Source organism: Mustela lutreola, chromosome 7 (assembly GCF_030435805.1).
Source record: "Mustela lutreola isolate mMusLut2 chromosome 7, mMusLut2.pri, whole genome shotgun sequence".
In the NCBI taxonomy this organism is placed as follows: domain Eukaryota; kingdom Metazoa; phylum Chordata; class Mammalia; order Carnivora; family Mustelidae; genus Mustela; species Mustela lutreola.
The window spans coordinates 44,308,483-44,336,122 of NC_081296.1; the positions used below are offsets into that span (position 1 = coordinate 44,308,483).

The following is a 27,640-nucleotide window of genomic DNA, read 5'->3' on the forward strand; positions in this document are numbered from 1 at the left end:
GTTACCCGTATAGGGTAATGGGAATTGAAAAGAAATGAAAGTATGTATGATGAGATTAAAATTGGTACTGTGGTATAAGAAAGGGGGTATAACGATGGGTGTTAAGTAGGGCATGTATTGCATGGAGCACTGGGTGTTACACAGAAACAATGAATCATGGAACAGTACATCGAAAACTAATGATGGGGGCACCTGGGTGGCTCAGTGGGCTAAAGCCTCTGCCTTCAGCTCAGGTAATGATCCCAGGGTCCTGGGATTGAGCCCCGCATCGGGCTCTCTGCTCAGCGGGGAGCCTGCTTCCCTCTCTCTCTCTGCCTGCCTCTCTGCCTACTTGTGATCTCTGTCTGTCAAAAAAAAAAACAACAAAAACAAAAACAAAAAACTAATGATGGACTACGGTGACTAACATAACACAATAAAAAAAAAATGTTTTTAAAGGGGGGGCTACAATAACTTAACGGTTGATGTGAAGCACTGGCACTGAAGAAGTCCAAGTACCTGAGGTCAGGCTAATAAGGGGGAAATAACAAATGAGAGAGGTGATAAGCTATCAAGAAAGGTAGACAAATCCTTGAAAACCATAGCTGATAAGATCAGAAAATAACATAGAGGTCATTTTATGATCTGTAAGAAAATAACTTTTATACTTCAATTTCTAACTTTAAAAAAAAAAAAAAAAAAGGAACAACCTCACTTTGCATAATCAACCTAACTGCTCTATATCTAAATAATTTGGGGCTATTTTTAAGAAAATAAAAATCCATCGTAAGGGATGCCTCTATTAATGAGATACAAATGAAAGCAACGTGGGCTGTGAAGGCTTTCTCTGCATAAAGCAAATATTAGGTACTCAAATAACCAAAGTTGAATGAATTTAAAAAAAGAATTCCAACAGTGGCCTAATGACTGGAATAGTCTCTCATTCCACTGAAGGATAGATGGTTTGATGGACAGTCAGACAGAAGAGAAAAAAACAGACCTAATAAAGTTCCTAACATCACCAGAAACCCTAGAGTCTCTCAAAGTAACTGCGTTGAAAAGAATAATATTCATGAGATTATATATATTTGTTTGGTAAATATATTTAAAACATTTGATTTTCTAGACTTGAAAATGACCATTTAAAAAATTCTGTAGAAAAAAAATACCCATAGAGAAACCATTTCCCTAACAAACCTATCCTAATTTCTTAGTCTAACTATTCTTACAATTTTAGTTCCAATAATTTTATGAGTTATGATGCTAGAAAAAATAGTACCAGGCATTATTCTAAAAAGTTCACTATAACTAGACATTTAGTTCCTTAAAGAGAAAAACTGGCTTCTAAAAGGGTAACTGTTTTGTTTTTTTAAGATTTTATTTATTTATTTGAGAGCGAATGAGTGAGACAGAGCATGAGAGAGGAGAAGGTCAGAGGGAGAAGCAGACTCCCCAAGGAGCAGGAAACCCGATGTGGGACTCAATCCCGGAAGTCCGGGATCATAACCTGAGCCGAAGGTAGTTGCTCAACCAACTGAGCCACCCAGGCGCCCTAAAAGGATAACTGTTTTAAAACAAACTTTCTGAACTACAATTTTAATTGGTAATTACAGATGTTTAACTCATCTTACCTCATCATATGATTTACATAGGCTTTGCTACAGCTAGTGTTGTATCTGCAAAAACTACAATGGACATACGTAGGAAAATGATTTGCAAAATCTTTTATTTCGGAACAACACTCAATGCACTTGTGAATTCCCCGACGATACCTTATGGAGATATAAAGAAAACGATAAAAATATATTTTAAGACAAAAATAATAAGGAAGGGCCTTATTAATATTCTGTTAATTAAGGACAAGATGTTTAAATAAACATGCTTAAACAGTTATAATTTGAAAATTTGTTATGGAACAACAGCTACAGTAAGTGTAAACAATCTAACTTAAGTCAGTGTTTTCCATTGGCATAAAAGGGATTAAATTAAGCAATACAAACATCACAAGATTTAAGCAGAACATATAATAATACCAGTATAATAAATGAATATTATAAAAAAATAATTCAAGTACTGTGCAATAATTGTAAGAAAATACCTTTTTATTATTTGCTTGGCCTTTATGTCATAGTGATAGCATATAAATGTACAAGAGAGTTGTGTAATAGGTAAAATTATATTAAATAAAGTTTTTATACTTAAGATTAAATTAGTGTTATATATGAGGAATAAAAGATTACCTTAAGTTCCTCAATGCTGTATTGACTTTACTTTTTTTATTGCTACTAGCCAATGTGCTTTGTTTCTTTTGCATATTAGAGATTTTTGATTTATATTTAGATTTACTTCCATTAGGCTTACTTGCATTAGGTTTACTTGTATTGGATTTAGTTGGATTAGGTTTGCTTGTGTTAGATTTTGTGGGATTTTTAGCAGTTATATTTTTAGTCCTTGGAGGTGAGAGCTGAAGGGTAGAAGTGCTTGCACTAATTGAAGGTGTAGTTGAAGATCCTGACTGAAGCGGTCCAACTGAAGCTCGAATAGTAACCTACAAAAATGGAGATAATGTTTGCTTTAGAAAATTAATCATGGCATTAGTATTGAAATATCACTGTATAACAAAAAGTTAAACATCAAGTACTTGGAAAGGGAAAGTATAAACTATAATTGGATAAGCCTTTCATTTATTCTAAATGTTCATCCCAATTAATGAAATTAAACTTGATATTTATTCACTTGTAATATTACATTTTTTGTATTGATATCAGTCATGTTAACAGTTATTAATATATAATTAGGAGTTAATGCAAATTATATGACTATTAAAAGAGCACATTCCATAGCTATTTTTATGCTCTGATACAACTTAAATAATTCACAGAGATCAAAATTTAAATCTCAGAGCCCAAAAAACAATTCTAGAAAGGCCTGCATTAACCCTCAAAAACTATAAAATAACAAGATCTAGAGTAAACATGACCTCCTCTTTCCAGGGGATCATTAGGCAGGATTTATGTATACATAGGTTATGGGAGAGGTTACATCAATCAATTCATTATACTGATAAAGAGTTTACTAATATTTAGAATTTCCTTAAAGAGAACTAATATAAAGTTTATCATTTAGTATCCAGAAATTATATTTTTTGGTTGGCAATAAAAAACAATTGCCTACCAACATTCTCATTGATCATTAAACTATACCTCTCCCATGTATTTGTCCTATGGAATACATGTGTTTTGGTATCACTCAAAAGCACTGGACTAGGAATCAAAAGACTTGAGTTTAAATCTCATACCATGCCTTCCTAGCCATGTGACCTTGGGTAAGTAACTTTTCTTCTTCTTTATCTATAATATGGGGCAATAACTGTCTTGCTTTCCTCACTGGATTGCTGTATGGATTAAATAATAGAATGTATGAAAAAGCATACCAAAAGCCTTATTCTAAGGTGCTATAAAAACATTTAGTATCATTATTAATATTATTACTACTATTATTAATAAGGGAAAATATGAGAGAGGACTGCACTGCTTACATTAGTGTTCTGCATGTCTAGTCCCAGCATGGAATGAATGGACTGCAGGGAAGGATGCTGGATAGCTTCTCTTGCTCTAGGTCTTCAGAGCATGGCTTTATATTGTTTTAGTTAATTCAAATAACAGACATACCCACATTCAAAGGTAAGTACCCAAAGCCAAATATAAATGTTTTGGGGATTATTTCACTTTGGATTATCCATGCCTCTGTTTCCCTCCACTGGAGCAAATATTCAAGAGCTGACTGTATATAAAGAAGTCAGAGAAAACAGAGGTATATAAGGCAAAAAGGGAAAAGTAAATTACAATCATCAGTATGCAGTCAGACATGTTGTTTGCTCACTTAAAACATAATGCTATCCAGCAGCAGAACTTGCTTCTCTGAGAATAGACTCAGTAATAACTGCAATAAATATTTCAAAACCTATGGCACTCAAGGCACTATACCAGATGCTGAAGACACAAAGATAAAACATGAGTCCCGATCTCAAGCATCTTATAGTTTAGCAGATAAAACCAACATATACACTGCCAACTGGAATAGCTCAAACATAGCCTATATAATATTGACACAACACACTGACCCAGGGAATAGTTAATCTAGTTGCACTTTTTACAAAGGAGTATCACTTTAGCACAGCACACACCACTGACCATAAAACAGTGGTTAGAAGTTTATCTTTTCTAGATACAGAAATAACAAAACCTAAAATTAAAGGCTTACTAAAAATCAGGCATCATTTTTTAAAGTATTGTATTTAATAAATAAAAGAAGGCAGGAGTTAATTTCTATTATCATATAAAATGTTAAAATACAACATATTTAAACTCACTTTTGTTCCAGGAGGCAACCCTTCCAGTTGTTTAGGTTTTATAAATGTTCTATGATGTTGAGTCTTATGATCCATTTTCTCTTTGCATGTCAAAAACTGCAGCCTGCATTTTGTACAACGATGTATTCCTTTTTTCTGTTTAAAAACAGAAAAAGGGAGGAAAAATAATTTCTACAACCACAAATATTGTGTGCTTAAACTGCTCTGATTTCATTTTAATGATACCTAAATAATTTTAAAACTAGTACTTTATATCACCCATATAAATAACAGCAAAATATTGTTTCATTTTTTACATACTCTGCATTAGTATTTGGGTTTCAAAAATGTCTGTTCCTATACGGAAACTGAACATAAAAGTATCTGTAGGTTCTTTTTTTTTTTTTTTTTTTAATTTTATTTTTTCAGTGTTCCAAGATTCATTATATCTGTAGGTTAATGGAAGTTCTCTCAACAGTGGTGTGAAAGCTCATCTAATTGTGATTTTACAGTGTTTAGACACATGGTTAAAAAGAGCTATACTACGTTTTTATCCTGGAAAAAAGTAAATTCTTTTTAATCTTTGCTATTTTAAGTTGGTTGACAAGCTGGTAAAATAAATTCAAATATTTAACCAGACATTTCAAAAAAGGTTGTTATAGAAATGGTTGTATAAAGTAGTGCTTTCTAATGTAACTTTCTGCAATGATGAAAATGTTCTACAGCTACACTGTCCAATATGGTAGCCTCTAGCCACATAGGTTATTGAGCACCTGAAATGTGCTAAGTGCAACACAGGAACGGATTTTTAAATTTTATTTGACTTTAAGTAATTTTAACTTCAACAGCCACATGAACATTGAACAGTGTTGAGATGGAGACATAAATCAGACAACTACTGCTAATCTATTTACTGATTAAGATCCCTTGTGTGAGTCCCTCTTTAAACCCAATCCTGCTATTATTCTATAGCTGGAAAACAAGATTCAAGAAAAATCTAAATCATTCCCCCATTACTAGTCACTGGCACTGCCAACTCCTGACCCAGTTTTCTTTCTACTATATAATAGCATCTACAATCTTATTCATATGCTCTCATTAAGAAATGATATATGTATGTACATATATATATATACACACACACACTTAAACAATACATAAATACAAAAGAATGTTTTCTCAAAAGTTACATTCTGCCAAATATATCACCATTTCCATTAAAATACACTCAATCATTTATAAAATTCGAACAAGGTAATATACTGAGAAGTACCTGGCACAGTTACTAGCATACAGCAGGCATTTCATAAATCAAAGCTCTTTACAAAATTCAAAGAAATGTATAAATATAATGGGTTTGTATTACTATTCTAGTTGCATCTTAAGACTATTTTAGAAGTGTGGTGCATTGGATTTATCATAGATACAGGCAATTTTTTAAAATTCACTTATATGTGCTGAGGGAATAGGCAGAAAAAGAGAAAACTCAGCTAAGAAACAGATACTAAGGCAAAGGACAGAAAGAAAGTTCACCAGAATCCAATTCCCAGAAACCTCTTCTCTATCTATAATCACTCCCCAGGTTATCTCATCTAGTTTCATGGCTTTAAATACAATCTATCCATCTGTCTACTTGACATCACTACCTAAGCAGCACTAATTACAGGGACAAAATTGAATTCTGGATTTTCTCCCTATCTTCCTGTCCCCCACCACCCAAATCTGTTTTCTCAGTTTTCCTCCTATGATAGTATATGAAAATTCCATTCTTGCAGCTCCTTTGGACAAACACTTGGTAGCTCACCCCATATTAAAACCTGTCAGCTCTACCTTTGGGAACTTTCATCATCTTTCTACCCCTCATTACCTACTACTGACTGGTCCAAGCCACTCACCTGGACTCCTTTATATTCTTCCTGTCATGTTCTTTCCTCCATGTGGTCTATTCTCCCCATAGGTGCCAATGATCTTAAAACACAGCAGATTGTTCAGACACTTAGATGCTCTGATAGTTTTCTAAAGCCCTGTTCCTGGTTTACAAGGCGCTGCATAAACTGGCCTATGCTTTATCACTACAAGCTTACCTCTTACTAGTTTTCCTCATACTAGTTTACTCTGCTCTAGCCACAGCTGGTCTCTTAGCTGTTCTTTGAGTGCCCCATGTCTATATTTACTTCAATGCCTACAGAATATTTCTCTTCCCAGATTTCCACATGGCTTATTCCTTATTTCCTTCAGAAAGGCTCCTGTTTTACCACACCACATACATAAACAAGCAACCGTTTCTCCACTCCCAACACCTCCCTGGTACTCTCTACCCTCCACATTTTCCTTCCACAGTACTATTACCAGCTAGCAAGCATATACATTCAAACGTAAGTCCACATATATTTATCTTCCTTTACTATAATTCAAATTCCAGAAGGCACAAACTTTGTTTTATTTACTGCTAATATAATACCCAAAACAGCCCCTGGCACACAGTAAGGCATGCAATAGATATTTGTTAAATAACTGGACTGTGAGGCAGAAAGCAAGAGACTGATAGAGAAAGTACAAATGAGAAGCAGGTACAATTTAACTAGTTCAAAACGTCTGCCATTCCATTCAATGAACATTTGTCCAGTCATGAGATAGGCTAATTAATCCTCTATTCTCTTAGTTGGACCTAAGTCTTAAACATGTCTCTTATGTATGAATGCATTTCAAAGCAATAAAAGTAATAAACAGTACATTTTAAAATAACATCATGTTCAGTCAATGAAACAGTGATCTGTTCCAAGGCTAGAGGACTAATGATCTGTTTTGTACTTTTTTGATACATATACCACACTGTTTGGGAGACTCGAGGGATTTAAGAGTTAATTCTGACTATACATAATTTCTGCCCTTAGACCTAACGTCAATGTGAAATCTGGGTCTCTGGAAAAGCAGTATAAGCCTGGGCTCTGAAGTGCAATTTTAATTCTGCTTTTTATTAGGTAGTAGGACACTGAGCAGGTTGCTTTCTCTAAAACTCTGACTCACCTAAAAGTTAGAAATAATAGTACATATATGGTGATTGTGAAGATGATAATACTTGTGAAGATGATAAATACTTGCCATAAGGTAAGTAACTTCATATGTTAACTGCTTAAAATTCTTACTAAAGATCTAATGAACATATCTTACACATCTGAAATCACTTTTATTCTTTCTTAAAAGTCATACAAAGATTGTTAACTCTAAAATCACCCAAGACTTAATCCAGCTTTTTTTTTTTAAAAGATTATTTATTTATTCATTTGACAGAGAGAGGTCACAAGTAGGCAGAGAGGCAGGCAGAGAGAGAGGAGTAAGCAGGCTCCCCGCCAAGCAGAGAGCCTGACATAGGGCTCGATTCCAGGACCCTGGGATCATGACCCGAGCTGAAGGCAGAGGCTTTAACCCACTGAGCTCTTAATACAGCTTTTTAAAAGAAAGTTACAACCAAAGTTTTTGAAGACAATAAAATGAGCCACAGAACCAACAATTCTTATTGTCTAATACCGCACTAATGATGTAATCTTAACTATAAGTTTATAGTCCTACTCAGCTATGGTGTTCCAGTCTTCAAAAATAATTACGCAAATTGTAAATATCTTGAAGGATGCTGATGATCCTTATTAATAGATTCCCCTCCCTTTACTCTGTTTACCTTCCTAAATATTCCATATAAAAAAAAGAAAAACTGGCAACAATCGCAAGACAAAACATATAACTCAGTGTATAAAAACCTTATAAATCACATAGCCCACATAGTGGGTCCACACATCTCTCTCATAATTATCATTCTTCCCATTTCTACATCTCACTCTGGAGTTTAAGAAAGCACATGGGGAAAATTATGATAAAAGATCCATAATGAAACAGCACTACCATTTTATATCTCATTCTCCCATTCAAATTTAAGCCCAAAGATGAAATAAAGAGTACCAAGAATAGGGTTTCCAGAACTCTATTCCTCAAAAAATGTTAATACATATTATGCAAATAAAGGGCTCAAGGGCCAAAAAAAATAATGGGAACTAATAAGCACTATACCTGTTGCTTGGAGATTTACAATATTCATTAGCATATTAAAAGCTCTGAGAAGTCCTGTTTTAAAAAACAGACAAGCAAAACTATTTGATATTGTTTAAGTATTTGCCAAATTTCTTTCTTTTCTAGTAACCATTTGGGGGAAAACATCCATTAACACCTGATGGAACACTGTTGGGGAAACCTAGAATAGAAAGATTTTGCCAGAACTTCTCAAAGATGAGTATCATCCCAACATCTCACCACAGCATAGGAGATACTAAATTCACTTGGATAAAGAGGATAAAACTGGATAAAAAAATTCACTTGGATATTCACTTTGATAATATATTTTATAAATATATATATACATATACATTTTACACACCCACAATGGAATATTAGTTCTAAAAAAATGAAATCCTGCCATTTGTAGTGACACAGGTACAACTATAGAGTATTATGCTAACTGAAATAAGTCAGAGAAAGACGATTACTATATGATTCACTCATATGTAGAATTTAAGAAACAACAAGCAAACACGGCGGGGGGGGGCAAACCAAGAATCAGACCCCTACCTGTAGAGAACAAACTGATGGTTACAGGAGGGGAGGTGCCCAGGAGGATGGGTTAGATAGTAATGGGGATAAAGGAGGGCACTTGTTGTAATGAACATTGGGTATCTTAAATAAGTGTTGAATCACAAAATTCTACACTGAAAACTAATATTACACTTTATGTTAACTAACTGGAATTTAAATAAAAATGTAAAAAAATTTCACTTGGAAATTCTACTTTTATGATCTTTCCAAGTTAAAAACCACAACCTGATTTCATGACAATCGAATGATTAGAACTGAAAGCAAAGAGAGCACCAACCAGCATGCCAATTTCATCAATAATAAAAAAGTGCAATGAGCTGGTTAGGGAGGAGGCAAAACTTGATTACATGATCAGATTCAGTAAATCCAGTGACTTGTGATTTTGTCAAAGACACTGTTGTTGAGGGGCACCTGGGTGGCTCAGTTGGTTAAGCGGCTGCCTTCGGCGTAGGTCATGATCCCAGATTCCTGAGATGGAACCCCACATGGGGCTCCTGCTCAGCAGAGAGCCTGCTTCTCCCTCTCCCTCTGCCTGCCACTCTGCCTACTTGTACTCTTTCTCTCTCTCTCTGAAAAAATAAATAAAATCTTTAAAAAAAAAAACAAAATACTGTTGTTGCTCTTTCAAGCACACTTAAGAATAGGATCAGGGTTGGGGCGCCTGGGTGGCTCAGTGGGTTAAGGCCTCTGCCTTCAGCTCAGGTCATGATCTCAGGGTCCTGGGATCGAGCCTCGCATCGGGCTCTCTGCTCAGCGGGGAGCCTGCTTCCTTCTCTCTCTCTGCCTGCCTCTCTGCTTGCTTGTGATCTCTCTCTGTCAAATAAATCAATAAAATTTAAAAAAAAATAGGATCAGGGTTACATAAAAGTTTTCAGCCCAAACAAAGGATGGTTTAATTGCTCCAGGAAAAGAACAGTAAGCATAACATCAGAATTCAAGAAAAGGGTGTTAAGTGCTAATACTGGTGCAATATAATATAATAATATAATATAATGTAAGTGTAAGAATTTATATAGCAAAACTAGCAGAATTCATCCACAAAACAGGTGATGACCTAAATACAGTTCTTTGGCAGAGTTCATATACCAAGCAGTAAGTGTCATTACTGTTCCCTTTATCACTGGCAGCTATAAAAGACCACGTCTGTTCAAAGATAACAACATTTATTCTCATCATAAAGAAAATAAAAAATGGAAATTAGGTTGGAAGGAAAACAAGATTATGAATCCTTAATCTTTTCTTATTAGTTCAAGCTCACCTTTACTCTGATAACTACCTTTAAAATCATTCCCATGCCCACTCTTGGCCTCTGAAATATCAAATTTTATGGGTATTCCACTCATCTGCCCTTTTCCCTTTCAATCCTAGGTTTCCAATTTCTAGCTATCTTTCAGAATTTTCACTTGTGAGTCACAACATCACCAGAAAGGAAGGAAGGAAAAGAAGTGGAAGTTTTTTTTGTTTTTTTTTTTTTAAAGATTTTATGTATTTATTTGACAAAGAGAGATTACAAGTAGGCAGAGAGGCAGGCAGAGAGAGAGGAGGAAGCAGGCTCCCTGCTGAGCAGAGAGCCTGATGCGGGGCTCGATCCCAGGCTCCTGAGACCATGACGTGAGCCGAAGGCAGAGGCTTTAACCCACTGAGCCACCCAGGCGCCCCAGAAGTGGAAGTTTTATAAGTAATTCAGCATAAATTCCAAATTAATCATGTCATTTGGAAAATCTTGTTTCCTTTGCAGAACAAACCTAATGTCCTAAGTAATAATCTTTTTGCTAAAACAACACGAACAAATAAGAACTGGTAAATCTCACCTGATGCTTCATATAATGATGCATGTAGGGTGTTGCAATTTTAATAACTTTGAGGCAAAATGGACACAGCAAGTTCTTAGTGTTTTCATGGGATGTTCTAAAATGAGTTTCTACATCAGAAAATAATGATGATCTGTAATTGCAAACCTACAAATAAAGAAAGTTTAGTTTAACTTGAAAATGTATAATGATATGCAATTACAAAGTAATAATGATAAAGTCATTTGTTTAGAAGAACATCAACTATTTCTCATTCAGCTCTGATACCTACATAACCAAGAATCTCATTAATGTAAACACCAAAAGATAATCTTTGAGACAGAAAAGTTATCTGTCAAAGTTTAGGGATACTTCCCAAACTACAACTAGGCTCCCTTCTTTTTATTTACCACCCCCACCTTAACTTGAATTTTCACACTTTAACACCTCTTGTTCTGTAAAATTTTCTTTCTTTCGTCATAAAACAGCACCTTCCTTTAGATTATAGATGGCCTCCAAGCTATGGCACTGCAATGTATTTTTATCTTTTTTTTCTATTTCTTCTTCAAATTCTGAAAAAATGCTAATCCCAAAGCATTTGGTAGGGTTCTCTATAACGAAAAGCATTTCGTACTTCCCTTGTATGCCTACATTCTCCCCTATATGATAAAATAAGTCCCTATGCTTGTCTTACTGCCACAGGGCTTTTCTTTGTCCAATCACGAGTAGGTATAAAATGGCCTATGGGCCAATTTCAACTCTCTGTTGATCCCACAGATAATACATGAGTTATGCCAAAGTTTTTTTTTTTTTTAATAAATAGTTTACAAGAGGAATTTTAATTTTAGTAACCAAATTTATCTAAATGGTTAGGAAAATAAAAGAATATATTTCATGGCTCTTGAAAATTATGAAAATTATGTGAAATTCAGATTCCAGTGTTCATAGATTTTTTTTTAAATTCTTATTGTGTTTTGTTAGACACCATATAGTACATCATTAGTGCAAAGATAGAGTTTAAATAAATAAACACAGAGCTGGATCACATCCGTTTACTTGTTGTCTATGGCAGCCTTTGTGCTACAATGGCAGAGATGACTGTTGCAACACAGACTATATGACCCTCAAAGCCTGAGGAGCTTTATATCTGGTGCTTTACAGAAAAAATTTGCTGGCCTCTGGGTCCCAGTAGGTTGAAATCTGAAAATCAAGACAACAGAAACAAACAAACCAAACAAACACTAAGTAAACAATAAAATATGTGTATACCTGGCAAATATATGGCATTTCCCCAGGCTTATGATTGTCCTTCATATGTTGTAAAAGAATATGCTCTGTTTCAAATGATAATTCACAGATTTTGCAAATGGCTAAAAGTGGGGAGGAGAAAGACATTATACCATTTTAAGATATAGATACAGACATACACACACACACACAAATATCAAATTATGTTATATAACTGAAACTATATGTCACTTATACCTCAATAAAAGAAAAGGTATCTTCACCAGGCAAACAAAACAAATATATATATATATATATGTATTCATTTTATATATCTATATCAACAAAAATAACAACAGTATTGGTGGTGATAAACAACAGTTACACAGTTTTTAACTGTATGCCTAACACAGTTCTAAGAACTTTACTTACATTAGCTTATTTAATTCCCATAACAGCATTATGAAGCAGATATTTCTATTATCTCCACTATTCAAATATTAAGTAACTTGCCTGAGATCACACAGCTGTATTAATAGGCAGACCTGGGATTTGAACTCAAGCTATCTAGCTCCAAAATATGTGATTTTAACTATGACTGTAGTTACTTTTCTTATTCAAGTTTAAAAGAAGAGCATTAATTTCATATTTGAAAACAATGATCTGAAGTTTTTAATTTAGTTCCCCACCTATAATGCACAAGTTATTTACTTGAATGAATTATTTATAAGAGGAACTTCAATGACTTGTTTTAAAAATTTAGGTAAGTTAAGACTTTTCCAATTTTGCCCCCCAAAATTCCAGTCTTTTTCTTAGTCTGACGTTTCTAACAAGATTCTTTCTCAGAGTTTACATTATCAAAATTGATAATATCCAATACTTAAGTAGAACTGTAACTTACTAGAAAATTCATGGGGTGTATGTGTGCTTTCAATGTGACACTGCAGTTGAAATGGTGTGGGAAACTGACGATAGCAGTGCTGGCAGGTGGTGTGGTTTTCCCAGCTCTCACTGCTCTGCTTCTCAAGTTCCAAATGGTGTTTCATGTGGTTCATAAACCTATAAATGATTGTCAACAGGTGCAAAAGTTCAGATTTAAAAACAAAAATCTAACAAATAAGTATCTGAGTCTAAATCTTAAAACTACAGATATATTATTCAAAATAAAATCCCAAAAGCCTTAAAATCCTCTAGAAAACCATGTGTTTTAAATAATCACTTTCAATTAAGGGGCTAAATAAACATCTTTGCTTTAAAAGAATTCATCAATGTAATTAATCTGAAATATCACTAATTTGTTCAAATTCTTAATCATTTCAGATTATTAAAATTTTTTTAAAGATTAAAAAAGCAGGCTATTTTTCCATACATGAATACTATTTACATTTTTAAATAAAATACTTCAAAGGAAGGAAACCCTACCACCAAAAGCAGCTACAATCATAAGAGAAATCTTTTAGGGCCATGAAGATATACAATAGATTCCAGCTATTTAAAAGACAAATTACTGGTATTTTTACTTGTGTCTTGGTTTCTAAATGCCTGTAATAGCAATTTTAATGCCTACAATTACAAGAACCTTTTGTTTTATTTAATGATACTGGTTTACTGTTAGCACAGACTGTTCATTTTAACTTGCAGACTGTGCCCTTTGTAGGCATTGTCCATTTTTCAGTTTTACATTCTGCTATTTCAGCTTCCTTAAAAGGCTTCTTATGAGCAGGAACTATGACCTTCAACAACCAAGAGTGCAATATAAATGGGAATACCTATTTAAACGAGCTTACTGAAGCGTTTTGCTGAATTTGAAAGTAAAGTTGTAACAATTTTTAGTCTGGGTCAACTATTAACAATTATTCACTTTAGCCCATAAAGGAAAGAATCTTGAAAGTAAGTGATAATGTCATCAATCTGGATAGCAGTCACCATGAAGGCTATAACGTTTATCTATCTTTCACACCTCCACAGTAGTACTTCTCTTGAACAGGTTATGGCACACTGACATATCTTTTTGTCCTTCCTTGGTTTTAACCCCAGCTCTACAAACACTTACAGAAAATCTTAATATTGGCTAAATATTTATATATAGAAAAAAGGTCACGAGCCATTAAACTTTCAGCTCACAACTTTAAGCAATTAAAGTGTATCTATATAAAATAATCTCTTAACTAGCAAGCTTTCTCACAATTATATGAGCCCGCATTGGGAATGTAAGCTACTTAAACCAACAGATGGAAATGAAGGAAATATAAAAGCAAACTTCTTAAAAGGATGTTCACAGAATAAAATCAACCTAACTGTTTTTGGTGATATTCAATGTAGGAGGAAAAAAAAAATCATACCACACTATGCTGACAAAGCAGAGAATAAAAATCTATAGCTATTAGTTTTCTACCATTCTCTACAAACACCATTCAATTTGTCTTTCCAATTTTTACTGTTTAACATATAAAACTTCTTTGGTTACAAAGTATTTACCATTTACCATTAATTTACCATTAAGATTATGTTTCCTAAACAATCAGTATTTCAAAAAATGCTCAATTCCAGGATGATATAAATGCTGTTTGCTTTAAATTTTGAAATATTCTGGTACTGTAAAAATATGTAACTACTCTTCTAAAATAATAACAAAAAAGGAATTTAATTTTCATACGTTTAATATTAAGTGGGCTAGTCTCAAAGGAAAAGCCAAAAGCTATTGCTGAAATAACTTCTGATATATACATATTTAAATATAACAAGGAACTAAGTCAGTGAAACATATTTCTATGTTATCACCATATTTACTAACATGATTTTTCTGGTGTATTTTACTATGAATATGGAAAAAGGTGACAGAGTTCCATTGTTTCAGTGCTATATCACAAAGTATAATATCCCTTCTGTTAAATTATTAACTATTTATGGCTGTTAAAGTTTAAAGGAGATAAAGAAATATGAAGGCTCATATGAAATAACATGTGAAACAATTTGGAAACTATAAAGCACCACCATGAACAAGGCTTTAATAATTGTTATAGGAGTATATCACGATGTATTTCAGGGTTTTTCTATATGCTTCTTTTTGGACCCAATAACTCACAAGAAAATGAAATAAATACTGCATCCAGAAGTACCCTACAGGTACTTAAGAATGCTATTTACAAAGTTAATAAAGACAAACATATGTATGTTTCCACAAACATACGCACTCAGAATCTAAGGGCAGTATAATGGTGTCTGCAACTTACTTTGAAAGGCACAAGAAAAAACTAGCTTAAAAGAAGAATGAACAGATATATGATAAAGCAAGGATAGTAAAATGGTAATGGCAGAATCAAGGTGATAAGCATACAAGTTATCTGCTGTAAAATTTTTTCAACTTTGCTGCATGTCTGAACATTTTTATTATAAAATGGTATAAAAACAATCTTACCTAATATAAATGTCAAGCTATATAACCACTGAAAAATATCAATCAGTATGTCTTGTTACCTTGTTCTTGTTGCACACTCACTTATAGGATAACATCTACTAATATGCCATGAAACTCAAAGATCACAAACTAAAGTTCCTAAAATTTAAAGCATACATGTATAAAATTCAAAATTCCACTGGAAATTAAATTTCTAATTTTTAAAGGGGTTAAATTTTAAAATCAAAGCAGATCTGTTTCTAGAACTGGTACTTCTCTAAAGAAGATCACTTTTCCTGCAAGCGAAATGTTCTAAAAATTATAAATCTGAATTAAAAGACTTGAGCATTAAGTAAGATTAGTATGGAGGAGGTCAAACTGGACATACTCAAGTGGTTCTTCTTGTGAAGAAACATAAAATTCAAACGCAGCTAAAAATGAAATAATCTCATGAAAATTCCTAAAACAGTGATAATACAGGGAAAAAGTTAATTTCCCCTTATTTGAAATGAAGTTTGTCCTTTCTTAAGTTATCTTAAACAAATACAACTAAGTAAATCCAGGCATCAACTCTAAATTACAAGAAAGAACAAAAGCTTTTCAACAGGACAATCTGCCTTTGTCCTTAGCAGAAAAAATTAAAATTGTTTATCTAGAATGACAGAAAAATATAAGATAAAGATAAAACATTTATATCTATGGCATTCCAATTTTCAAACAGAAATGAAAGTAAGTATTTACATACCTAATATTATTTTTAAGAATTTTCAAGCAACTGAAGCATTTAAAAGTTGTGTGAGTCTTCTGTTCTTCCTGGGCATCTCCTTCATGTTTTCCATAATAAAAGTCATTAACTAACATGATCAATTTTCCTTTCTCTGAATCAACAGTCTTGTTTTTATTTGCTGTACTTGAAAATTCTGTTTTAGCCAGTCCTAAAAAGTTATTTATCATGTCTGGACAACAGTACTGAAAGAGAAAAAAAGAAGTTTTATTTATCCCTTAAAAAAATTAGATTACCAAAAAACAATTCTGTTTACAACTAAAGTCAGATCATGTAAAACTATGCTTGGTAATATGTCAGGAAAAATATTAATTTAAAAGTATGTGGTATATACTCACACTCTAAATAACAATAAACACCTATTATCTTCCTATTATCTTAAAAATCAAAACTTTAAAAAAAAACAAAATTTTTTAAAAGAATAACCCTAAAACTAGGACTTGGCTATTGATCTAATAGTTATTTTCCTTGCAATTTATCTTTTCAGATATGTATACTGAATAATAAATGTTTAACTAAATTAAACTCATTCATTTCATATCCATGTCAAGATAGAGCATTGAAAGGAAATGTAGTTTTACATGCCATATAATGTATACGTTTAACTATCAAGTGATACATGAAATTTCATATCTAGTTAGAACTAAAAACTGAACACAACTAATTTGCCATTGCCCAGATGCAAGGTGCTAGAAAATGTGTGAGGAAATAAAGATCTTTAACAATTCTTTAAAACTTAGTTACATCTTGAAAAATTCTACAGTTACACCTTGAAATCTCGATCCTTAAATATTTGAAGGGGAAATTTAATTCCTCATGAATAAAATCAAGATGTCACATAAACTGGTTCTAATGTGGAATACTTTCATACATGAGCTTTTTTTTTAACAAGACATAATTAATTCATTTATTGTACATTATTTTCAGTTGTAGAATTTCTCTAAGGCAGTTTTTCTCAAAGGCCAGTCCAAAGAAGACCTGTATGAGAAAAACCAGAAGTACTTGTCAAAATGCTAATTCCTGGGCCCACTTCAGACTCATAAACTACAACATTATCTAGATACAGGGCCCAGAAACCTTTATTTTTCAACAAGCCACCCAGGTAATTCTTTTATAACATACACCAGCTGACTTAAACCCTTCCTAAATGTGTTATTTAGTAAATTAATAACAACATTAAAAAGTTTGAAACTCTAACAGAATTCTATTCCTTTTTTTTAAAACCCAATTAGCCAAGATATAGTACCTCATTACTTTTTGATACAATGTTCAATGACTCATTAGTTGAATATAACACCCAGTGCTCATTATATCACGTGCCCTCTTTAATTTCCATCACCCAGTACCCCATCCCCCCCACCGACCTCCCTTTCCCCAACCTTCAGTTCATTTCCCAGAGTCAAGAGTCTAAGATAACATCCACTTCCTCTCCTGCCACACTGAAATGTTAAATCATAGGTAAAATGGTCTGTATCACATGGGAAGCTGGGTCTTTGATCCAAGACAGACCTATTAACATTTCAATTGCATTTATTTTGTTCACTTGTCAATTCTGAAACCTTTAGGGGAAAAAACACCAAGAAAAAAATAGAAAATAGATCTAAAAGGGGAAAAAATACTGAATAAAATTAGCCCACAAATAGTGACATAATCTGCATTTGGGAATTAAGGTTGCATCTATAAGCTAAATAAGGATAAATACATTAGGTTCCTAATACTACATGATCCTCTGAGGCTAACCACTCAATACATACAGCTGAAATGACACCACAACGAAAAGAGGGAAATGAGAAGTTTCTAGATACTTCTTGGGACACATGTAATATTTAAGAGTTCAACTTTAGGAAAGTCCAACTATTTCTAAGGACTATTACAAGGCAAAGTTCCTTCTAGAACATGCTGGTTTTTAATTTAAGGATAAGTGGAGAAAAGGATGGTTCAGAGTAAATCCATCAGCACTATCAGAAAAATAACTCAAAATAAAGACATGTGTTACTACAAATGATATATCCTCGTAGTTTCATTTTGATAGGAAAAAATCCCTGACGGTATGTGCAATTTTACCACACAAGTGATCTCAAACAACGAGAAACATTATAATGCACAAAAATGATATAATACAGAACAGTGTCTCTAATTAGAAAATGTGGACAATCATATATATTCAAACATTAAATCTGGTTTTCACACGTTTAGAAGTTATTGAGTCACATTTGAGACTTGATTCTTTTCCAAATCTACAAAATAACCTAAGTAGTCCATAGTAGAGTGTGCTACAAGGTTATATTTTTCAGAAACATCTAATTTGGATGCATTACATTACCTTAAATGCTCATAAATTATAATATACATAACAGATGATCAATTGCTAGCTGTTTTTTCTTTTTTTTTTTTAATTAAAGAGATGGGAACATATTTTAAAAATAAGCATACAAATCTTAACATGTTTTTTTTTTTTTGGACAGTTGACACACAATGCTACATTACTTTTATTCATGGTATCTTTTAAGCAATGTTTTGGATCCCTATAAGAGAGATGAGCAATAAACCACTGAAAACCAAGAATGGACAACCAAGTTCAGAAATTTAATAACTGAGAGAAAAGCAAAGAACCCCAAAGAAAGTATCTTTTTTTCAGTCTTAAAACGCTTTTGGGTCTAGCCCTTCACTGTAGCCCTGGATTATCTCTTATTTTCCTGGAGACAGAATATTAATACTTTAAAGCCATTTATTGTAATTTGACAAACAGCGGATACCACCTAAATAACATTCTCATCTTCACTCCTCCCAGCAGAGATACCATGTTCTATTGCTTTGTTTGTGCCTAAAATTTAGGTTAGGTTTTCAGAACAAAGAAAGTGAGATGTTATTTTTAAATAGTAAAAAAGAAGTTCCCATATGATCAGCCTACATAAGTCAACATTTTCCCCTTCTCCTGCTGGGACTCATCCAAAGCCACAACAACCAAATTCTAAAAATTTATTTTCATTGAAACTAACAGCCAGATAAAATCCACAGACTCTACAACATATGACAGCACTACCCAAAGCAGCCAAGCTCAGACAGAAGACATGTAGTTGGAAGCAGATCAGAGAAGTCAAATGGACCCAACAGTAACAGATCTTAGAAAGTCTCAGCAAAAATTTGCATTCTAAAGGTGAAAGACACATCCTGAAGTGCAAAGCTACATACTGTGTTTATAAAACCAGGTACAGAAGCTGAGGCAAGAAGGATCCCACAAGTGCCCCAGACTTCATTTCGTACTGAGAAGCAAATTAGGCAATGCTACATATAAAAAGCAGACACACAAGTCACATTTACAGAAAGCCTTCTGCCCAGCAAAAAGGTGTATAAACCAGTTAGTAGGATATAAGATTATCCTGGCAATCCTTCCTAAAATGCGCCTTGTACAAAAGAGTTAGCCCAAGAAAATCCAACTTGCTCTTCACTATGATTGAAACTTACATCTAAACAAAAATAAGATAAGGAGGAAAACGTAAAATTCTGACAAAAACACCATGGAGCAGTTGCAGATGAAAATAGTATCCAAAATTTTTGCTACAAATTTTTAAAAATTTAATGAAGTAACTGTGTCTATTCGGAAAACCACAAAGCAACAAGAGATGGCAAGACAAAAGAGATCTTAAAAAGGAGTGGCAAAATTGAGGGAAAAGTAGAGAAATCAGAGAGATAAAGACAGAAAGAACAATGGTGAACAGGCATTGGAAAATAAAATGAAGGACACAAAGACTGACAATGACAAAAGCAAATAAAGAAAATTTAAGTGCTAAAAGGATTAGAAAGAAAATGACAGATATGCCAGACAAGGGACATCAAACGAATGCATACTGGACAACATTCTCCCCTCCCACAAAAAGACAAAACAATAGTATGGGACAGTATTTTAAAATATGAATATGAAACAAGAAACAAACATACACTAAAATAAAGACACAAACATATAAGCAGAAAGAGCATGTTATATATCAGAGAAGACTGACCCAAACCCCAACACCAACTCAGTCATTATAAAATTATCAGTATTCCAAAATAAAGAATCGTATGGACAGCTAGGCAAAAAGATCAAATCACTTATAAAGAGCAAAATAATTCAGGCTTATACCAGATTTCTCAACAGCAATATTCAATATTATAAAACAGAACCACCACAAACAAGATCCTCAAAGTAGGATCCAACTTACTTTACATCCTTTTAATCTTTTAAATTTAAATTCAATTAATTAACATATAACGTGTTACCGGTTTCCAAGGTAGAGGTAACTGATTCATCAATCTTATATAACACCCAGTGCTCATTAGATTACAGGCCCTCCTTAATGTCCAGCGTCCAGATATCCCATCACTCCACCCCTCTCCCCTCCAGCAACCCTCAAGTTGTTTCCTATGATCCTAAGAATCTCTTGGAGCACCTAGGTGGCTCAGTCGGGTGAGCCTCTGCCTTCAGCTTAGGTCATGATCTCAGCGTCCTGGGATCAAGTCCCACATCCAGCTCTCTGCTGAGCAGGGAGCCTGCTTCTCTCTCCACCTCTGCCTGCCACTCTGCCTGCTTTTGTGCTCGCTTTCGCGCTTGCTCTCTCTTTCTTTCTCTAATAAATAAATAAATAAATAAAATCTTTAAAAAAAAAAAAAAGAATCTCTTATGATTTGTCTCCCTCTCTTAGTCTTTACTTTTCCCTCTCTAACCCTACGATATTCTAGTTTTGTTCCCTAAATTCTTAAATTCACACGTAATTGAGGACATATAACAATTATTTTGCCCTGATTGACCCATTTCACTTAGCATAATAATATACACTAGTTCTATCCATGTCCTTGCAAATGGCAAAATTTAATTTTTTAATGGCTGTGTGGAATTCCATTGTGTGATGTGTATGTACACACACACACACAAACACCACATCTTCTTTATCCATCTGTTGATGGACATCTGGGTTCTTTCCACAGTTTGGCTATTGTGGACATTGTTGCTATAAACACTGTGGTGCAGGTGCCCCTCAGGATCACTACATTTGTATCTTTGGGGAAAATCCCTACTGTGCAATTTTGGGTTGTGCAATAGCTCTATTTTCAACTTTTTGAGGAACCTCCATACTGTTTTCCAGAGTAGCTGCAGCAGCTTGCATTCTCACCAACAGAGTAGGAGGGTTCTCCTTTTTTGCATCCTCATCAACACCTGTGTTTTCCTGACTTGTTATTTTCGCCATTCTGACTGGTGTGAGGTGGTATCTCACTGTGGTTTTAATTTCTATTTCCCTGATACCAAGTGACGTGGAGTACTTTTTCATGTGTCTGTTGGCAATTTAGATGTCTTCTTTGAAGAAATGTCACTTCATGACTTCTGCCTATTTCTTGATTGGATTATTTGTTCTTTGGGTGTTGTTAAGTTCTTTATAGATTTTAGATACTATCTCTATCTGATATGTCATTTGCAATATCTGCTCCCATTCCATAGGCTGCCTTTTAGGTTTTTTTTTTTACTGCTTCCTATCCTATGCAAAAGCTTTTTATCTTGATAAAGTCCCAGAAGATCATTTTTGCCTGTTTCCCTTGTCTTTGGAGACGTGTCTAGCAAGAAGTTGCTGTGGACAGGGTGCCTAGGCGGCTCAGCGGGTTAAGCCTCTGCCTTCGGCTCAGGTCATGCTCTCAGGGTCCTGGAATCAAGCCCACTGGGCTCTCTGCTCAGTGGGAAGCCTGCTTCCCCCTCTCTCTGCATGCCTCTCTGTCTACCTGTGATCTCTCTCTCTGTCAAATAAATAAATAAAATCTTTGAAAAAAAAAAAGGAAAAGAAGAAGTTGCTGCAGGCAAGGTAACAGCAGTTGCTGCCTGTGTTCTCCTCTAGGATTATGATGGATTCCTGTATCACATTTAAGTCTTTCATCAAGTCTATTTTTGTGTAGGGTGTAAGGAAATGGTCCCGTTTCATTCTTCTGCATGTAGCTGTCCCAATTTTCCTATATATCATAATTAAAGGGTCTATCCAACAAGAAGGTCTAAAAGTTGTAAATATTTATGCCCCTAACATGGAAGCAGCCAATTATATAAGCCAATTAATAACAAAATTAAAGAAACGTATTGATAACAATACAATAATAGTAGAGGACTTTAACACCCCACTCATTGCAAGGGACAGATCATCTAAGCAGATGATCAACAAGGAAATAAGGGCTTTCAATGACATACTTGATTAGATGGACTTCATAAATATATTTAGAACACTGCAACCTAAAGCAACAGAATACACATTCTTCTCAAGTGAACATGGAACATTCTCCAGCACAGATCATATATTGGGTCATAAATCAGGTCTCAACTGGTACTAAAAGACTGGAATCACTCCCTGCATATTTATAGACCCCAATGCTTTGAAACTTGAGTTTAACCACAATAGAAAATTTAAAAGAACTCAAATACATGGAGGCTAAAGAGCATCACACTAAAGAATGAATGGGTCAACCACAAAGTTAAAGAAGAATTTTAAAAATTCATGGGAACAAATGAAAATGAAAACACAACTGTTCAAAACCTTCGGGACTCAGCAAAGGTGGCCTTAAGAGGGAAGTATATAGCAATGTATGTCTTTCTTAAGAAACAAGAAAGTTCTCAAATACACAACCTAACCTTAACCTAAAGGAGCTGGAGAAAGAACAGCAGATAAACCCTAAACCCAGCAAGAGGAGAGAAATAATAAAGATCAGAGCAGAAATCAATGAAACAGAAACCAAAGAACTATAGTACAGATCAACAAAACTGGGAACTGGTTCTCTCAAAGAATTAATAAAACTGATAACCCCCTGGCCAGACTTATCAAAAAGAAAAGAAAAAGGATTCAAATAAATCATGAATGAAAGAGGAAAGATCACAACCAACACTGAGGAAATATAAACAATTACAAGAACATATGAGCAACTATATATGCCAACAAATTAGGCTATCTGGAAGAAATGGTTGCATTCCTAGGGAGCATAAACTACCAAAACTAAACCAGGAAGAAACAGAAAACCTCAACAGACCCATAACCAGCAAGGAAATCGAAGTAGTAATCAAAAACTCCCAACAAATAAGAGCCCAGGGCCAGATGGCTTCCCTTGGGAGTTCTAGCAAACATTTAAAGAAGAACTAATACCTACTCTTCCGAAGCTGTTTCAAAAAATAGAAATATAAGAAAAACTTCCAAACTCTTTCTATGAAGCCATTACCTTGATCCCAGAAGCCAGACAAAGACCCCCACCAAAAAAGGTAATTACCAACCAATATCTCTGATGATCATGGATGCAAAAATTCTCACCAAAATACCAGCCAAGAGGATTTGACAGGACATTAAAAGGATTATTCACCACAAACAAGTGGGATTTATCCCTGGGCTACAAGGTTGATTCAACATCCACAAATCAATCAATATGATATACTACATAAATAAAAGAAAGGACAAGAACCATATGATCCTTTCAACAGACACAGAAGAAGCATTTGACAAAGTACCGCATCCTTTCTTGATTAAAACTCTTCATAGGGGCACCTGGGTGGCTCAGTGGGTTAAGCCTCTGCCTTCTGCTCAGGTCATGATCCCAGGGTCCTGGGATCAAGCCCTGCATCGAGCTCTCTGCTCAGTGGGGAGCCTGCTTCCTCCTCTCTCTCTGCCTGCCTCTCTGCCTACTTGTGATCTTTGTCTGTCAAATAAATAAATAAAATATTTTTTTAAAAACTATTAAAGAACTCTTCACAGTGTAGGGATAAAGGGAACAAACATACCTCAATATCATAAAAGCCATATATGAAAAGTCCCCAGTAAGTATCACTCTCAATGGGGAAGAACTGAAAGCTTTTCCACTAAGGTCAGGAACATGGCAGGGATGTCCACTGTTGTTCAACATAGTACCAGAAGTCTGAGCCTCAGCAATCAGACAACAAAAAGAAATAAAAGGCATCCAAACCAGCAAAGAAGTCAAACTCTCACTCTTAAAGATGTCATGACATTCTATGTGGAAAACCCAAAAGACCTCACTCCAAAATTGCGAGAACTCATACAGGAATTTAGCAACGTGGCAGGATATAAAATCCAATGCACAGGAATCAGTTGCATTTCTATACACTAAGAATGAGACAGAAGAAAGAAATTAAGGAGTCGATCCCATTTACAATTGCAGCAAAAATCATAAGATACCTCGGAATAAACCAAACATATAGAAGCAAAGAATCTGTATCCAGAAAACTATAGGATGCTCATGAAAGAAACTGAGGAAGATACAAAGAAATGGAAAAATGTTCCATGCTCTTGGATTGGAAGAACAAATATTGTTAAAATGTCTATACTAACTAGAGCAATCTATACATTTAATGCAATCCCTATCAAAATACCATCAACTTCTTTCACAGAACTGGACCAAATAAACCTAAAATTTGTATGGAATCAGAAAAGACCCTGAATAGCCCGAAGTATGTTGAAAAAGAAAACCACAGCTGATGGCATGACAATTTCAGACTTCGAGCTGTATTACAAAGTTGTAATCATCAAGACAGTACAGTACTGGCACAAAAACAGACACACAGATCAATGGAACAGAACAGAACCCAGAAACGGATCCAAACCACTTTATATATGGCCAAACTATCTATCTTTCAAGAATGGAATATAGTCAAACTGTTTGAACATGAAAGAACTCAAAACTATTACTTCTTGAGGAAAATTTCTAGAGGATGAACTTCAGCCAAACGAGATAACTAAAGAAACGGTAAGCAACAGACTGGTAATCAACACTGAATATATTTACTGTGAGAAAAGATTGTAACAAATACAGAAATAAGGTTAAGAAAATCAAATGCAAATGTTATCTGCCATGGCAATGAAAAAATGATAAAATCAACAAATAAAAACTGTGGAGGGGGTAAAAGGACAATGAACATAAGGCTAAGAAGGTTCATGATTACCTCACATATACTAACAGTACATCAAAGAATATCATTTAGAGCTACCAAATGAAGTAGTATAGGTATGAGAAATCTTGATGGTACAAAGGTAAACACTCAGAAAGATAACACTTACTAAAATCAGGTAGGAGAGGAGAAGGTAAGGATGGGTGGGTTAAGAACAGAAAATTTAATACTACTTTAATTTTAATATTAAAGAATGGCCAAAGGAATAGAAGACTATTAGAATTATATCAACATTAAAATTAAATGAGAACAAAAATACAGCTTCCCTAAAAACCTAAGCTACATACATACAAAGCAACCACATAATGAAAGATTTTTAAATAAATAAATAAATATAATGAAAAAACCATGCCGGGGCGCCTCATTGGTTCAATCAGTTAAGCATCTGCCTTTGGCTCAGGTCATGATCACAGGACTCTGCATCAGTCTCCCTGCTTAGTGAGGAGCCTGCTTCTCCTTCTCCCTCTACCTGCTGCTCCCCCTACTTGTGCGCTCTTTCTCTCCCTCTCAAATAAATAAATAAATAAATATCTTTAAAAACATATGGAAATAAATAATTATGACAGAACCAAGACCAAGTAAATCTATCATGTACTCTATACAAATAAGTTTAACTCAAGTGCCATAACAAAAGAGATTTTCATATAGGATCACAAAGGAAAAATCAACTCTACTGAAACCAAGGGGCATAACATGATTTAAAAGGGTAAAGAAAAGGACGCACAAATAATATACCAGACAAATGGAAACCATAAGAAACCACGGGTTGTAAGCCTAAAAGTCATTAAACATTGAGACAAAAAGAACATATAAAAATGTTAAAGGATGTATACAATTATGAGATTCATCTATGTCAAAAACAACAATCTTAAAACAGAACTGCAATATATCCAAGAAAATATTAGTAATGAAAGATGTAGACTGATATATGGTGTTGCTCAATCCGTGTAAGATCAAGCAGACAACAAAATAAATAAAAATACAAATATCTAAATAATGTAATTAATATGCTAAATCTGGTTGATAAATATCGAATTCTATAACTTAAATTTTTTACCTATTTTCAAGTTTCCATGAACACCAAATAACCTACACACTAAAAAAGGAAAAATTTGTTAGAACTTGGGTTTTTACCATTAAAAGTGTGAATGCCTTTATGTCTTTAAATATGTCTTTAATAAAAGACATATTATGTCTTTAGATAAACTGTTATGTCTTTAATATGTCTTTAAATAAACTGGCTATAAAACAATGAGAATTATGTCAATCTCAAAGAATTTTCTAAGGATTAAATAAGATAATATATTTAAAGTTTAGTAGTCTGGCACATGGTCTCAGATAAATTGCTCTTATTATTGTAGGATTTTGCTTTATGTTTTAGATATTCTTTATTGAAACATTATTTCTTGATGTAGTCATCTACTTATCTTGAATAACAGCAAAAAGTCATTTATAAAGAATCTAAAAATCACATTTTTCAAAAATGGAAATCATTGTTGTAATACTAAAACTTCAACTGATATATAAAATGCATAAACTAGAATGCAAAGAATCTACTCAGTTTTTAACTTCCTTTTCCTATTACATCACAACACTTTATGACATAAACACACGTAAGTTATTCACATTATATTTAACTTAGTGCAAAAATATATCTTGGAGATCTTTCCATATCATAACCTATTATAGAGATTCCATTCTTTAAAAAGGTTGTGTAGTGTTGCTCTATTACATGAATATTGTATGAAATTTTGGTTGTTTCTAATATGACTAATCCCAAACAATGTAATAATACATTTTGGATGTAAAGCTACATTTTGGAAAATGGCTAGTTTCCCTAGTACTGAAGTATATATAATAAACTATATACAAAACAAAAAGGAAATAAGAACATTTCTGTTACCTGTATATGCAAAAAGAAAACTGGGGAAAATAAAAAAACCAACTAATAAAAATTCTTTGAGAGCCATTCTGGCAACCAGGTAAATAAGAGACACAATTATGATTTTTCACTTGTGTGACTTTATAAACTTCTTATTTTGAATAGTATCACTGTATTACCTACTCAAGTAATTAAAAGTTAATTAAAGAATTTAACCCTTTTTTCCAAATTCAAAACATAAAAAAAAAAAAAGGTATCTCATCAAAACATTATACAGATTAAAAAAGTGAAAGCACTTGTACAGGTTAATTCTCATACAAGAAGAAAACACAAGTGCAGTTATCAGGGACTGTATTATGGGAGCTGAGTAGTGATAGACCAATACAGGTTTGTATATGAATAAAGAGATGGTATTTAAAATTCTTTAAAAAGTTCCCTTATTTTTTTTTTCTTTTTCTGTCAAACGTTGTATTTGCTTAAAGAGTTATTTATTTATTTGAGAGAGAGACAGAAAGTGAGTGTGGAGGCTGGGAGGGAGGCAGAGAAGGAGAGAGAGTTCCAAGCAGACTCCATGCTGTTCCAAGCCATAAAGCCACCCCTCCTTCCTTTCTTTCTTCATATAATCTACCTGGACCT

General features: G+C 33.9%; 1 protein-coding gene across 12 annotated transcripts in view; it reads right to left on the reverse strand.

Moving 5' to 3' along the window:
* ZNF280D (zinc finger protein 280D) overlaps positions 1-27,640 on the reverse strand; it is a 136,776-nt gene that overhangs the window by 61,408 nt on the left and 47,728 nt on the right. For all 12 annotated transcript variants that reach the window (XM_059180581.1, XM_059180587.1, XM_059180588.1 and 9 more), the window contains 7 exons: positions 16,131-16,354; positions 12,890-13,047; positions 12,031-12,131; positions 10,783-10,929; positions 4,352-4,486; positions 2,220-2,527; positions 1,611-1,751 (listed from right to left, as the gene is read on the reverse strand). In XM_059180581.1, the coding sequence (XP_059036564.1) occupies positions 1,611-1,751; positions 2,220-2,527; positions 4,352-4,486; positions 10,783-10,929; positions 12,031-12,131; positions 12,890-13,047; positions 16,131-16,354 (1,214 nt within the window). The remainder of the gene's footprint in view (positions 1-1,610; positions 1,752-2,219; positions 2,528-4,351; positions 4,487-10,782; positions 10,930-12,030; positions 12,132-12,889; positions 13,048-16,130; positions 16,355-27,640) is intronic.